Source organism: Lissotriton vulgaris, chromosome 10 (genome assembly GCF_964263255.1).
Source record: "Lissotriton vulgaris chromosome 10, aLisVul1.2, whole genome shotgun sequence".
Classification (NCBI taxonomy): Eukaryota; Metazoa; Chordata; class Amphibia; order Caudata; family Salamandridae; genus Lissotriton; species Lissotriton vulgaris.
The window spans coordinates 712,993,728-713,009,525 of record NC_141698.1 but is presented as its reverse complement, the minus strand read 5'-3'; the positions used below and the strand labels follow the sequence as shown (position 1 = coordinate 713,009,525).

At 46.6% G+C, this 15,798-nt stretch overlaps 1 protein-coding gene across 4 annotated transcripts in view; it reads right to left on the bottom strand.

Annotated features, from left to right (window-relative positions):
* Positions 1-406: 406 nt before the first annotated feature.
* The window catches only part of LOC147688704 (integrin beta-1-like), a 337,537-nt gene continuing 322,145 nt past the window's right edge, over positions 407-15,798 (bottom strand). For 2 of the 4 annotated variants that reach the window (XM_086941547.1, XM_086941545.1), the window contains exons 15-16: positions 995-1,057; positions 407-849 (exon numbers count right to left, since the gene is read on the bottom strand). In XM_086941547.1, coding sequence (XP_086797673.1) covers positions 1,008-1,057 — 50 coding nt within the window. In that variant the 3' untranslated portion in view covers positions 407-849; positions 995-1,007. Of the gene's footprint in view, positions 1,058-15,798 lie in introns of all 4 variants that reach the window. The other 2 variants (XM_086941546.1, XM_086941544.1) reach the window with 1 other exon arrangement.

Below are 15,798 nucleotides of genomic sequence, written 5' to 3'. Positions count from 1 at the left end.
GGTGAATGTCAGCTGATCTTCAGATAAGATTCAGTCGCCTGGGGACATATAAGTCATGTAGGTGATTGAATTGGGTATTTTTAAATCTTACATTCCTAACAATTTCCTGCATGTGCACCAAGAGCCTACTCCACCATGTCAGTAAAAGTTTTGTTAAGAGTAGTTTGCCACTTCTCTTGAAGTCCTGTCACTTGAGGGTTAGTCATATTGATGGATCTATATAGCCATGTTAAGAGGTTCTGGGTGTTTCCCATTGTAAAGAGCAGCTTAAGTGACAATCATTTATGTGAAAGACATTACGCAAAGTGCAAAGATCTACAACATAAACATACCACTTGTGGCAACGCATTTATTTGTATAAACGTGTGATTTAGAAAAATAGTAATTGGAGACACAACAGCTAATGTTTTTTTTTAAGTTTGATTTTATTGAGAAGAATAAAAGGTCAAAGAGGCAGAAGAGAAGAAACAGGAAATGAATATGGCATTAATATACATAACAACTAATGGTTTTGAGGTTAAGTTCTCATAAAAGAATGAATCGGTTTTCTAATTTCATACGGATTATTATAGGTTGAGGCCAGACATTTTTAGTATATATATCTTTTAGTATATATATATCGTTCTTATTTTACATCATTCTAGTGCTGTTATTTTTTGTATAAATTATGTGCGAAATAAAGCACATTGTTGTTGATTAACTTCTTTTTGGAATTTTGCTTGGTGTTTAAAAGGTATTTTGATATAACCGGAAAAATAGGTTTAATTTGTTACAATGAATTGTTTTAGGATTTACAAGCTTTATTTGTTACTGAAAAATCTGTTTCTGTTTTAACACCTTTTCTGACTACTGTTTCCGTATTCTCTTAAAGCAATTGGGGCAAAGTAAATTAACAAACACTGTCTTCTGTTCAATCATTGTGACAATGATATCAGAATCCCAAAAATGTCGACTCATGCTCCTGGCATTGCTTGGGTCATTGTCTCCTTTTCACATTTGTTTCGGCCTCAGAAACTTAACTCGCCTTGCTCATTGTCCCTGTGTTGTTGCATTGTTTCTGAAATAAAAAAAGAATACAGCATATTATAAAGTATTGAATGTCAAATTATATGTTTTAGGGTTCAATAAGTTTTTCTCAGTTTTTATTTGAATTATAGATAAAATAAGTAGAAGATATGGAAAACAAACTACTAACCCCTACCCCTACCCCTGCACTTCCACCAAAACCTCCCACAAATTTCCCTGGCATTTCTAATGATGATTTAAAGTCAGTGGCGCATTGCATCCCACAATACACTGGTATTCAGAGTTTTCTACTGATACCCACCTTCTATAATGTAATGGATCCACAGACTTAAACTCTTTCACAGGACAGCCTCCACCAAAACATTCAAAAACTAGTGCCTCTGAGAGAATAACATGTATCTGTAGTCTTGTGTATGATACTGGCAGATCACTTCCCACAATTACCCAAACCCTTTAATACCAGGGGCGGTGCGTCCATTGGGGCGTTGCCCCACTAACCACATGGACATGGAGGAAGATTGACTTCACCGCCGGCGTCCTGACTCGAAATCCGGCCGGCCGGAGTCAGTCAGGAGGGCGCGTTGCTGAAATAGGTGGGGCAGCACTAGAGGGTTGGGTTTGTTGTTGACAGACACAGACTAAGTGACAGCAGCAGCAGGGCAGGCCCAGTGTGCATGTTCAGGTTTGGGCTGGTCATTTTTGTGACCAGCCCGAACATGCACACTAGTATAGCCTGCATTGCCCTGCATTATGAAAGCGAGTGAGGGCGAGGGCTGCTATTGGCCAGTGGCCGCAGCCCCCGCTCTCTTATGGGCGAGTACAGTCCATGCCCAAGCCAATCCTGGCGCTGCTAGAGCAGCTTCTGGATTGGCTGAGAGGGGTTGCCACGGTGCACCAGCCACTCACGAAGGCACCAACGGGGCGGCGGACCCCGGCACAGGAACACACAGCAGAGGCGGCGCGGACCCGGCAGTCAGGTAAGTTTTCACACCTCGCGTAACCCCCCACGCGTATTGCAAGCCACGACTGAGACAGAGCCGCAGACATTGTGTTACTGCGCTTTGGCTTCAGATGGATGGAAAGCCGCTTAAGCGCTGCTTGCAGATAGATGCGCCAGCGCGCTTGTATTTGGACAGTTGTACTTCATTCTCAGTGCTTATGCTCATGAATCTTACTTACAACATTCTTCAGCATTTGGGTGTAATTTCGGTGCTGTTTCTGGCAGAGAGCAGCACTTGTCAGAGGCATTGTTTATCTATCATGAAAGAAATGTGTAACCTCTTGCATGTGAAGAGGCCACAAGTCTTATTTTTGCTTGATGTGAAGCAGAGGCAGTCTTAGTTAAGTTGTGAAGATAGAGCCCCTCTCATTGAAGCTTTGTGTGGCCTGCCTGTTTGGTTAGCTGTTAACCAACTATAGTTTTTATGTAGCGCCTTCTGCTTTAGACGTGTTTTTGTAACGCAGCAAATGACAGACGTAAGGCATACTCCTGCGATTTATACACTTCTTTAGACGGAGGCAGAGGGTGTTATTTTTAGCCAGTCACAGTGGTCTTAAAGGTGCAGACACACCTTCTATATGGGACAGCTCATTAGTTTACAAGTAGGAAGCTGCAAAAAAGTTATTGTTATTTTCGCACAAAGCCACAAAACGGAAAACGTCTGACATTAAATACCACAAGCTACCCGCTACATGCACCTTACATGCCCCTAATTAGCAGCACTATGAAATACTGAAATCCCAAACTTTAAATCTTTTCAACTTCCTTCTCTTCCCACCCCTCTACCCTGGGTGCTTTTGGTTTAGTCCTTTACTATGGACGCAAGGGAAAAGGTCAGTCTGCTGATCCGCTGCTTAGGTCAGTAATGCACATTTTAGTGTTTAAAGAAATTACAAGTTTAGGTGTGAATGTTTTTGGGGGTGTTAAGGCAGTTTGTCAGAGAAGGGGGGGGGGTACAATATTGTAAACTTGTGGGTGGGTGATTGTGGGAGATGGGGGGTTTGTTATCATGGTGTGTGATGCTCTACTTTAGTGGTCTGGGAAAGGAAGTTTCGCCCACGCTGACAACTGATGTTTGTTGGCACTGGCAATCAAGCTAAAATACTGTCTTTTAAAGCAAGAAAAAATATAGCTTTTTAGGTTTTGACTGGCCATGCGCTTTGCGCATGTGCCAAAAAACCTCTTGAGTTGTGTGTGTGGGTTTGGGTCGGCCCTCGTCATTCATTGGCTGGCTCCATAAATGGAGCCTAGCCATTGGACGAGGGGCCTGTCCGTCAATGCCGGACCAGACACGGGGGCGTTCCCGACATTCTTTGGCTTTTGCCGACGTCACGCGACGCCGGGAACGCCCCCGATTCTGGTCCGGCATTGCCGGCACCTCCCTTGCTCCCCCTCCCGCTTGTTGTTTGATGTATTTCTAATTGGCATGTTGGTACTGCATTATATTGACCCGTGTTTATTTAACTGGCGGATCTGTAGATTGAGGGGCCTATGGTATAGTTAGTGCTCCTTTCTACCTCTGTTCGCGCGCTTGACACGGTATGCGGTAGAGCGTGTATTCACCCTACTCCACTTTTCAATAGTGTGCGTGTTTTTTCTTTCTTACTTCTTGCTGTATTTTCCGTGTTTTGTCTATCTCCGTTACTAACGGGTTCCTTTTCTATATTACAATGCTTGTTTTTTTTGTTGGGGGGAGAACTTGGCATTACTTTTTAGCAATAACTGTAGCTTGGTGTCCAGCTCGCCATAAACACACGATGTGTTGTATAAGGACCCCCCCCCCCCCTCCCTCCCTTCAATGGTGATCTTCAGCGCTCTTCTCCGATGCATGAGCGCGGTTTCTTGTCTTCTAATTTCCCATCGGTGGCTTTTACAGGCCTCGCACTAGATGGGCTGCACCTTCTAGCTTATAATATATAACGATGTTGCCCTTGAGCACAAGAGCAGAGTCTCTATAGTCTTCCTCATGTGTATACACTACTTGGGTGAAAGTAGTAAAGGTGTTTGTGAGTCGTAACTTTTTTATTACTTCTATGGTTTCATTTGTTTCCCTCTGGAGGAGGGTATTAAGTGATTCCGGTTACCTAGGACTGCATCATAGTTTAGTGTTGGGGCAGTTAAGTACTTACAACACGTGCTAACGACTTGTAAGTGGAAATCCCGGTTCCTAATCTCTGACCTCCCCCTCCCAGTAACAAGGGGCCACATTCCCTGATCCCCACGCACCCCCTGCTGCAATAAATGGGGTTATGGGACCCGGAGGGGATGGACATCTACATACCTATAAACGAGACCCCCCGGGGTTCTTTAGGTCTTCTTACCCCCACAACAAAATGCATCTGTCCGAGAAGAGTGCAGCCTGCAGGAGGCCAAAAGTGACTATAGCTCTGCGCTTTCAGAACCCATCCCCGGCCAACACTAGGAAAGCTAATTTCTCCCTTGAGTGAAATGACGGCGTTTAAATTCAAAGCACAGAAAGTTAAGTGCTTATATTTGCCTCCCTCCAATAGCCTAGTCTTCTGGCCGCTAGATGTCGCTGGCACCCGGCGTAGCAGCCGAAGTGGGAGGGACACATATTTTGTTAGGGTTCTACGCGTTAGTATTATTATCCAGGTTTTTTTATCCTTCTTTAAATGTGGTTAGTCTGTTATGACACACACTTTAAATACACAAGAAGATATGGTGTGGCTTAATTAGTACCCCAGCTGCCGACTTTGGTACAGGGGAGCTCGAGTACCAACGCCTGCTCGCTTTCCTTTAATTCTGGGCTAATTAAGTAACTTCTCCCCTGTCTTCGATGAACACGGACTGTTTGTGATAGAATCTTTAGCTCATGTGAAGCTAATATTCCTTAGCGACATGCGCGCCATATACAACTGAAAAAATGAAGACACCCAAAGTAACTTAACATTAACTGGGGACAATTGAGAGTTCGGTAAAGCGAAAATGACGGTACGTTCTTTGCCTCAGATTTCGGGGGTGGGGGGCGGAGTAGTCAGCCCTTTGACATATATTCACTCACTGTACTCATCTGTGAGAAATCATTATCTGTATCATAAGTATATGAAATGTAAAGCGAACGAGTTAGTTTCTAGGTGCCCAGTGGGTTTCAGTTTGGCCTTCCTTTCAGGGGTTCTCCAAGTGACGAAGCCCATCCTGACCAGGTCCTTGCCTTGCCCATTAAATACTTGATCTGTTTAGTGTGACCAGATCTTTAGAACGAAAAACCGGGACATTTTGGAAAAATAGGACTACAATTTTTCATCCAAGGAATGGCACAGAAATTGCAGCTCTCGTCAACATAGGATCACAGAAGATGCATTAAGTAAACAAATAAAACGTAATTTCTACAACCAACGTTCTTCCTAATGAAACTGCTCTATGAAGAGCTATTAAACCACCTGCTGCACTATTGATAACTAGGACGCGCTGCTATGGACACCCCGCGCTGTTGGGCGTGTTCTGGTTGCGAGCTGTTCTGCTACGGCGCTTCTGGCCGACTCCGATTCACTGAAAAATCGGACACCATTGCACAGTGGCACGAGCCATTTCAATAGAAAGTGAAGATAGCGCATGCTCCTATCCATCAGAGCTGGGCGACACGGCGCCAAAATGAGTGTGTACAACAAGGCTCTTGTGTGGCACTTGAATCATAAAGGCTAACCTGGACGCTGACTATCCACCTATTGTCTCTCGAGTAAGGGTGAGGCCAGAAGTTTAGCAGTGTGAGACATGCAAGTGAATAGGCTTCACAAAACATTTTGGAATATATCAGGCTCGTGGCTTCGAGGACGAGGGGGGTCACATCCCCACTCCCCCACACTCCAATAAATGTATTCTATGCTCTAAATCTGTTCAATCGTGTATGGTGAGGTGTCTGTCGGATTTACCCCCGTTGCAGGTCTGAAAATGTTTGTAGATTTACAAAATATGTTTAAATACGTCTAACAATTCCCACTCGTCACACTTTTTCCACTGCTCCTTAAACGCCCCCTAAGCACTGCTTCTCAATTTGTTAACCTGATTTGTCAGCGTGATTGTTGTAAAATCTGGAGATCGCGTTCCACACACTTAACTGGCCAAGCTACGCTCCTTGATTACATACGTCTTGTCTATCTACACTGCCTTGGACCCTGACTACTTTCCAGAAGACATGGACCCATCCCATATCAGAGCTGGCTTGTCTTTCCACTTAGGAACAGTTCCAGCCCTCTTAAAGTTCACACTTTTGCACATGAACTTGAAATCTCTCCACCTACTTTACCATCTCATCCAACCTGCTTGAGGATCTCACAACCTAAATCAACCGTCTTCTCAGTTGCTACTAATAGCAGAAACTAACTTTTCTCTTCAAGACTGCTCAGACCGTTTTCAGAAGAATATAAATACCCCCTGAATTCCAGCAAATTGTGCTCACTACTTAGGAGTGCAAACTGAACCCCACAATGTTTAACTATAGTATACTGAAAATATATAAGTTCTGTTTCAGGCTGCACATTACTGATGGCACAAAACATCCGTGTCCTTTCTATAGCCTCTGGTAGGCACATGCTCTGTTCATACTTTGTGCGTTCCTGCCCACTGCTCTTTAACCCCCACCCTCTTATCTTTGAACAATGTCTTCTACCCTCGGCCCATCGGCCATTATGAATGACTTGATTGTTTCTGTAATGTCATTCCGTGGTCTTTTTCCCCGCCCATCTCCCACTGTCCGTGTTTGTTCCCGGCCTCCTCCCGCTGATTAGGTCAGCCGTTGTTTTCTTTCCCTGCCGTGGTCTTTTTCCCGCCCCCCTCCCACTCTCCGTGTTTGTTCCCGCCCTCCTCCCGCTGATTAGGTTGGCCGTTTTCTTTCCCTGCCGTGGTCTTTTTCCCGCCCCCCTCCCACTCTCCGTGTTTGTTCCCGCCCTCCTCCCGCTGATTAGGTTGGCCGTTTTCTTTCCCTGCCGTGGTCTTTTTCCCGCCCCCCTCCCACTCTCCGTGTTTGTTCCCGCACAATGTACACGGTAGACTGCAATAAGTACTCTAGGGGATAACCTCCTCTGAATAAATCCCAGCCGTTGATATCTTTCTAAAGCGCCAAGAGGCCAGGCGCTTGGCGATCGCGACGCTACACTAATGCCCAATAACCTAATGTCTCCGCGCTGCATCCCTTTACCCCCCTTCCGCACCAGGACAGACACAGTCCGACGTTGGTCCCTGAAGCCCTGGCTCAGCACTTCCAGGGGAGGAACGACCCCTGCATTTCCTAGGACAAACAAAGGCAGGAAGCTCCTCCCCCTTTGGCACCTCTTCCTGCCCCGGTAAGTGTCCTGGGCTGCCCCTGGCCCCTGCTGCAGTCCCCGGCGCGGCCCCTGTCGCCTAAGCACCTCCTGGATGGTCGGGAGCCCCCCAGGACCACGGAATGAGCCCTCTCTCCAGGTGAGGCGGGCACAGGGTGCCCCACTGGCACCGGGGCACCCCAGGGGTGAGTGGGCGGTTCGGGTATGTCGGGCGGTGTTTCCTCTGCGGGTCGGAGCCTCCGAGGAGCAGGCTGGGCTTGAATGGAGTCAGTCACTAGCTGGGCGGTAGTTAGGGAAAGGGCAGACTATTGCTCTGGAAAGGCCAGTAGCGCTGGGTCAGAGTCAGTCACAAGGAAGGGCCACTGGCTCACAAGTTGCACTGCGTCAGTGGCAGACATGGGCCAGGCTGCCGACTTGGCGCTATGAAGAGAAACAGGCTCATAACGACCTACACAACTTGACAGGGCGGCGGACCAGGTGCATCCGTGGTGTCCATGTGCACTTAGTCTTTAGATGCTCCAGCTTCACCATCTCGTGTGTTCAAGCTAGTCACGTGACAGGCATGTGTATGCATTTCCACTTGCAAGTAATGCAAACTCTTCTTGCGTTACATGCCTGTGTCACAATTTTTGTTTTGCTCATTTCCCACTGTTAGTTCGTTATTTATGTATTTTTTTTTCCTTCACTTAAGTCTTGTGTGTATATTATGAGGTTACAAATGGACGTCACTTCAGTTCATTTATGGGAGGCTTTTTGTTGTTTAGACTATAGTTCACTGGATAACAATCTTCCTTGCTCCCCTGCGTAAACCCCTTCCTCTCTATTACAATATTTGTATTTGAATAGCTGCTTGGCGCATTGAATTTTATATTTTAGTGCTTATATGTACCGAAATGTATCAATGTTTTTATACAAACTTTTATGCCAGGAACTGGCCAAGTAAAGAGTTTTGAGATTAGTCACGTGTCAGAAGTGCCTTGGGTACGCCTATAGCTGGGGCAGAGGAAAAGCCATTCACATGTCAGGACTGAACCCCTTGTGGTCCATAGGAATGGGTGAAGGTCAATCGGGTAAGGCCAGATTATCTGGTAAGGCGGAGGCAAGGTCATTGAAAGTCAGACCTGTGCTCTGGCTGTCCATAGGGCTGGGGCAAGGCAAGTCACATGTCAGGAGTGAACCCCTAGTAGTCCATAGGAATGGATGACAGCCAGATTATCTGGTAAGGCAGAGGCAAGGTCAGTGGAAAGTCAGGCCTGTGCTTCTGGCTGTCCATAGGGCTGGGGCAAGGTCAGTCACATGTCAGGACTGAACCCCTAGTAGTCCATAGGAATGGATGACGGCCAGATTATCTGGTAAGGCGGAGGCAAGGTCAGTGAAAAGTCAGGCCTGTACTAGTTTAAGTGATTGGCAAGAGTTAAAAATACAATAGATGCTGCAAATATGGTGATCTTTGAGTTGCATTGAATATATTGTTGCACAAAAGTAAACAGTTATTTGTACATTCCAATAGTGGGTGATTCAAGTATTGAGATTTTTTTAACTTCAAGAAATTCAGTTGACTCCGGGTCAGGGATACTTGGACTACGTGATAATTGTAGTGAATGTGCGCAGACCTGCGGATCCTACTGTACAATAGTAGTTTGTAAAGCAAATTATTTGACCCACTGCTTGATCTGATGTCTGTCTAAAACGAAGTTTTTGTTTATTTGTTGCATCCATACTGCCAAAATCTTTCATTAAAATGTTTGTAATTAGTGGCAATAAGCCCTTTGTGTTTGAGGCACACATGTTCCTGTGGCTGCTCTGGTGCATTGTTTTAGAGGCTACTCGTGTTCCTCTGGCTGCTCTGCTGTCTTGTAAGACTGCTGCATTGTTTTTTGATGCCACACATGCTGCTCTGCTGTCTTGTAAGTCTGGTGCATTGTTTTAGAGGCTACTCGTGTTCCTCTGGCTGCTCTGCTGTCTTGTAAGGCTGCTCTGCTGTCTTGTAAGACTGCTGCATTGTTTTTTGATGCCACACATGCTGCTCTGCCGTCTTATAAGCCTGGTGCATTGTTTTTTGAGGCTACACATGTTCCTCTGGCTTCTCTGTCCTCTCCCTGCCTGTTGTGTCCCGGTGGCAGCAGGCAGCAGGCAAGAGCGTGCACTGCGTCCCCGAAGTAACAGCCCCAAAGCAAGCAAGAAGTACGCCCCCCTCCCACCAATCCCTGTTGGGTAGTGGAAACTGTCCAAACTGGGGTGCAGACAGCCCCTCTCACCTTTCGGCCTGGTACCCTACTGACCGTTCTCCACTTCAGCCCCGACTAAATTACAATTCCTGCTTGTGACCCTTTTGCCTGCTTGTGCTTGTTTTCGTGACCCTGTTGCCTGCTTGTGCCTCAGTTTTCGTGCCCCTGTTGCCTGCTTGTGCCTCAGTTTTCGTGCCCCTGTTGCCTGCTTGTGCCTCAGTTTTCGTGCCCCTGTTGCCTGCTTGTGCCTCAGTTTTCGTGCCCCTGTTGCCTGCTTGTGCCTCAGTTTTCGTGCCCCTGTTGCCTGCTTGTGCCTCTGTGTGCCCCTGTTGCCTGCTTGTGCCTCCGTGTGCCCCTGTTGCCTGCTTGTGCCTCTGTGTGCCCCTGTTGCCTGCTTGTGCCTCCGTGTGCCCCTGTTGCCTGCTTGTACCTCCGTGTGCCCCTGTTGCCTGCTTGTACCTCCGTGTGCCCCTGTTGCCTGCTTGTGCCTCCGTGTGCCCCTGTTGCCTGCTTGTGCCTCAGTTTTCGTGCCCCTGTCGCCTGCTTGTGCCTCAGTTTTCGTGCCCCTGTCGCCTGCTTGTGCCTCAGTTTTCGTGCCCCTGTCGCCTGCTTGTGCCTCAGTTTTCGTGCCCCTGTCGCCTGCTTGTGCCTCAGTTTTCGTGCCCCTGTTGCCTGCTTGTACCTCCGTGTGCCCCTGTTGCCTGCTTGTGCCTCCGTGTGCCCCTGTTGCCTGCTTGTGCCTCCGTGTGCCCCTGTTGCCTGCTTGTGCTTCCGTGTGCCCCTGTTGCCTGCTTGTGCCTCCCTGTGCCCCTGTTGCCTGCTTGTGCTGTGTGGGTGTGTGGGGGGCTTTGTGTGGCTGTGTGTGTGGGGGGGGGGGCTCTTTGTGGCTGTGTGTGTGGGGGGCTGTGTGTGTGGGGGGCTCAGTGTGTGTGTGTGTGTGTGGGGGCTCTGTGTGTGTTTGTGTGTGTCATTTGCGAGAGATAAAGCTAGTGGCATTGTATATGACAATGCCATTTATTTATGTTAAAAAAAACATGAATAAAAATAATGTCAAGAGCAATGCCAATAGCTCTAACTTTAACAAAGGCAAAACCATTGCATTGTAAATGCTTGTTTCCCCCTTGAAGCCCGTCGGCAGCGAGCTACCATTTGCCCTAGTCTGTTTGCTTATTTTGTTCAATTGTTGCAGCATTTGTGTTGCGCATATTATATTAGAAATGCCTTGCCCCGTTACTTGTATAGTTTTTTTGTGCCTCATTGGTTTCAGAGTGTTTTTTTCTTCTAAGAACTGCTTTACTGTGAGAAGTTCCCATTATAAAATGCTGAGTTTTGTCGAGCAGTCACAGATTTTGGTGACAGGTGTGTTTCACACGCATCTCTGAAGCTTTCAAACCTCAGACGCAGATTGAGCATAAATTTTATTTATTCAAATTATTTTGCCATTTAAAGTGAATGACTACAACGCACCAGTCCTTTTTTTTTTTTTTTTTTGTACAGAGAATGTAGTCTACAGGTCTCCCTGCACTTTGAGTCTCTGTCATACCATGATCTTTATTCACTGGTCCTGCTGACACAAGGGATATTTGTGAGTGAGCTACCAGCACGGTTGTGCTTAAGAAGCTTTTTTTAACTGGATAAATTACAGAAAGAAGAGTCCCCAAAAGATATTATGAAGGGCTAAAGTTATCATGCAGAACAATTTACATATTACAGTAACTGTTGAATAAATTAATGCAAGAAGATACGGGGCAGTTTTTAATGTGTTTAATATTTCAAGACTATACGTTCCCACTGCTTAATAAGCCTTGCTTTATCGCTTCCTTTATTTGCTTTAAAATGCACCATTTGCAATCTTTTTAAAAATTCTTTCTCAGGAGAGGGACTCTCCTTAGACCCCAGATTTGTCCATTGAACTTGTTCACATCGCTAACTAGTGTTTTCTAATGGAAAGGGTAGAGCCAAAGCCCTCTTCAGAAGTCAGACTTGCTTGGCAACCCAGAAATTCTCTAAAATAATGTATGAGTTTTCTTTTATTAATGCCTAGAAGAACTGAATTTTCAGTCCATTTATCACAGAAATAGTGCTGAAAATCGCACCAAAAAGATGTCAATTTAGAAAAAAATCTTCGCTGGGCAGAACCCCCTGCTCACCCCTGATTGCCGTCGGGTTCGCGTACGTTGATTCGTTCTGCATACAGCTCACCAGTTTCAAATTCTACCAGCCGCCACTGTTTAATACTCTGCCAACCTTTCCATACTGAGTAGGTACCAGAATATCAACAGATATTTATCATTGTTTACACTGTTCACAGATATTATAATGACCAACAGGAGCAGTGCTGATGTCATCTTCTCCCGATCACCCAATAAATGCATCACATGGACCTTTAGAGATTTGGGAAATCTGCGCAAGCAACGCACATATTGTCCTGTCTTGATAGACATGGCATTCACATTGCTCTGTTAAAAGAGACTCATCTGAGTGGTGACACTGGTACATCCTTTGTGGAAAGGTGGGCTTCCCACAGACTATTTTACATTGTCCTTTTATGCAAGGGGGTACCGTACATACCGCAGGGGTCCCTATGTGTTGTGCAAGGCTGCTACATGATCATCTTGCTATGGGCCCAATACATATGACTGCTTTCTTCGACTCTTTCTGGGGCCACGTTACATCCATAGGTCGTCTTTGGTATTGTGGGGCGGAAACAGTTATGTGCATCGATATTGATCGCTAACATGTCCCGCCCACCTACCGCATTATCACTGCCCATCATCTCTCAGATATCATGGAGGAGCATAACTTGCTTGATGCTTTGGGAACACATCACCTGATGGCCAGAGAAGGCACTTTGCACTCAGGAGTACATGGGAGCTATTCTAGGCTAGATTATTGACTGATTTCCAGGTGTGTGGGATCTTGGGTGCGTGAGGCTTCTCATCTTGCACGCACATATTCTAACCACTCTCCAGTCCTACCTGTGGTGCCCATTCCTACGTAGACTCCCATTGGTACAAACTGGCAACTTTCCCCACGCTTGCCTCTGGATCATTAATTTTGGGTGAAACTTCGGCAAGAAATCTTTGATTTCTTTGCCAGAAACACGGACTCTGTGTTACTGATTGGAACCATCTGGGAGGCGTTTAAGGCCATTGTTAGGGGGCTGTGCCTTGCAAAAAGTGAGCGAGTACTGCACAACCTGCGCTATCTTCTAGCCCGCCTGAAGGGTGAACTTAAGCAGCTAGAAGCCTAACTGGGTGGCACGGGCAATTCCAGATTAACTCAGAAGATCAGGACAGTATTGTCCGAATTTCCTGAAATCGCCAATAGAGAATGCCACTTCCGCGGCAAGTATGCATCAGTCAGAGTAGATGGGGAGGGTGAGGACCTGGGACATACTCTGGCCTCTATGACCAGACAACAGTTGGCTGCTATTGACATTCTGGGAGTTTGGGATGAACTGGGGCAGCTGCCTTTAGATACTCTTGGCATCCTCCAAACCTTTTCCTCTTTCTATAGCTCCCTTTATGCTTCCAAAACAGAAGATCCCATTGATCCTGACTCATATCTGGAGGACATGACCTTGGGCTCATTAAGCGATGCCCAGAGGACTTTCCTGGCTCAGGATTTTACTGACATTACTGTTGATGAGATAAGAGACGCAATCCAGCAAATGCAGGCTGGTAAGTTCCCGGACATGTGGACATCTTGGTGACTGTGCTGGCTTCTGTACTTCAGGAGACTAAAAAGGAGGGTCAACTCCCCCCTTCTATGCGCGAACCCCTGATCATGACCCTGCTCAAACCCGGCAAACGCCCTAATCCCTGTGAGTACTACAGGCCTCTCTCTCTTACTGATTGCGATTTTAAGATCTTAGCCAAAGTGCTTGATAATTGCTTAACCCTCCTTATGACCTTCTTGGTTCGCCCAGACCAATCAGGCTTTATCCCTGGCCGATTCACCTCCTACAATCTACGGATCCTGTTCACAGTACTACAGGACATAGAACGCGACTTAGCTGCGATGGCAGTTTTTAACATGCCACCCAGGCCTTTGACTCTTTTGAGTCTGACTTCTTAATGGCTGTGCAACGTCAGATGGGGCTCCCTTGTCCTTTCGTGGCCTGGATTGCGCTCCTTTACTCAAGACCAATTGCTAAAGTTTGTGTCAATGGATCAGTCTCCTCTCCCTTTGTCATTATGAGAGGCACTTTCCAGGGCTGTCCACTATCGCCCTTACTTTTTGCCCTTGCGATACAACCACTTGCTGCTAAACTGCGACAACACCAACTTGAGTATTCGCTTTGCTGCCCTACCAGGCATCTCTTGATATCTCTATATGCAGACTGTATGACCCTCTTCTTGTACAACCCTCATATTAGTCTAAATGCTGTCCTCCGAGAGTTCATCCGGTTCGATGTGTTATCCGGTGTACAGATAAACTGGGAGAAAGCGCAACTCTTTCCACTTACACCGGCCACCAAGCTCTTCAACCTGGAGTTCCCACCACGGGGTGTCAGTCAGACCTCAAATATTTGGGGATTGTGATAACTCGTGATTGGGAAGAAGTGGTACGATCTAACTGTGGCATGGCTTGCCTGCCATCACTGACCTAAATACTCGCTGGATTTCTCTTCCTTTGTCAGTGGCAGGCCATGGCGCTATAATGGAAATGGTGATACTGTGCAAATTCTTATACCTTTTTCAAAACATGCCTCTCCCACTGAGCCAATCTTTCCTTCACATGCTAAAAACGCAGAAGATACTGTGGGAGTGGGCAGGAAAGCAACCTCGTTTGCAGTGGGACCCTCAGACCGTGCCTTTTTTCAGGGGGGGGGGGGACGAGGGGGGTTTGAAGTACCAGTCATGGAGTTGTACTATTTATGTACTCAGGCTCACCTGAGCACATAAATAGTACATGTCGTTCGTTGGTATAAACCTACTCCGTTTCTCCTTCATCTGGTGGTGGAACAGGGTTACATGATCCCGATCCCTCCATCTTCTTTTCTGGGCTCCTCCTCTAGCTCGCTCTCTATCGCTGACTCCATGGAATCCTGCACCTTGAAAACTTCTCATAGGTTGAGTCGCAAAATGGGAAAGACACTACTATATTCTCCAATGATTCCCCTCCCTCCTTTCACCCATTGCTGCCAGTCACTCACGAGTCTTCATGCAGATTACTACTTCAGAGGTGTGGAATCTGGCGGTGAGGGGAGCTCTGTTGTGATGGCACCTTTCTCTCCCAGGCACACTTCTTGAGCAACAAACTTGTATCCCCAATTGACATCCTCACATATATTTGTTTGTATCATAATGTCAAGGCAGCCATGCCTGATTTTCCAGCTGAATCTTCCACTTTTCTTTAATACCCTCCACACCATCCTCCAAGTCTCCCGATTATATTGCAGTGCTCAAGCTGAATGTCCTAGTATTCAAAGGCAGGTGCGTTCGCAATGGGAAACAGATCTAAGGTTACCTTCATGGATAAGTAGTGGAAATAATACTATGTTCAAACGGGGCGGATAGTACCCAGAAGCAGGCTCTGCAACATCCCTTCTAAAATCCTCCACAAGATATACTATACTTCTTCCTGACTATATCACTATCGAATTCGACCGGACGCTGTGTGTGCCAGATGCGGGGTGGCTGGGGCAGACTTCTTCCATCTGATGTGGTCCTGTGGGCCGATACAGGCCTTCTGGGGCGAGGTGAAAACTGCGCTTACAACCATGGTTGGATAGACTTTAACAATGACCCCACTTCTGGCACAATTGAGATACTCAGGTGAACTCGATGTTGGTAACAGTAACTATGCAGTGCTGCCTTTTTTATTGGCCAAACGAAGGGTTGCCAGTCGGTGAGGGCGTTAGAGGACGTCAACATTTAAGGACTGGATCATGAACCTCATTTATTGTAATGAACAATTGTTCTTTGTGCTGAACTGCTGCCTCCCATGTCTGGACCTTGAGACATTTGAGATCCACTGCGCACCTAACTGCTCTTACAAGCTCCAACGACAAACTCTGTGGATGGATCTGCTAATTCTTTGCAAAGCGACACCCCATAGCGGGGTGGGGACCCTGTTTAGCTATCGCCTCATAGTTCTACAAGTCTAATGTGTGGTCTCCCCTCCCTGAATGAACCTGGCTTGTAATGTGATGCTCACCGTTCAACTTGCAATTAAGGTTATTACTCAGGTATGAATGGGTGGGGAGGGAGGCTTTTCTTCGGATTTATGCGGGTGGAGGGCGTTCCAGATGGATGAT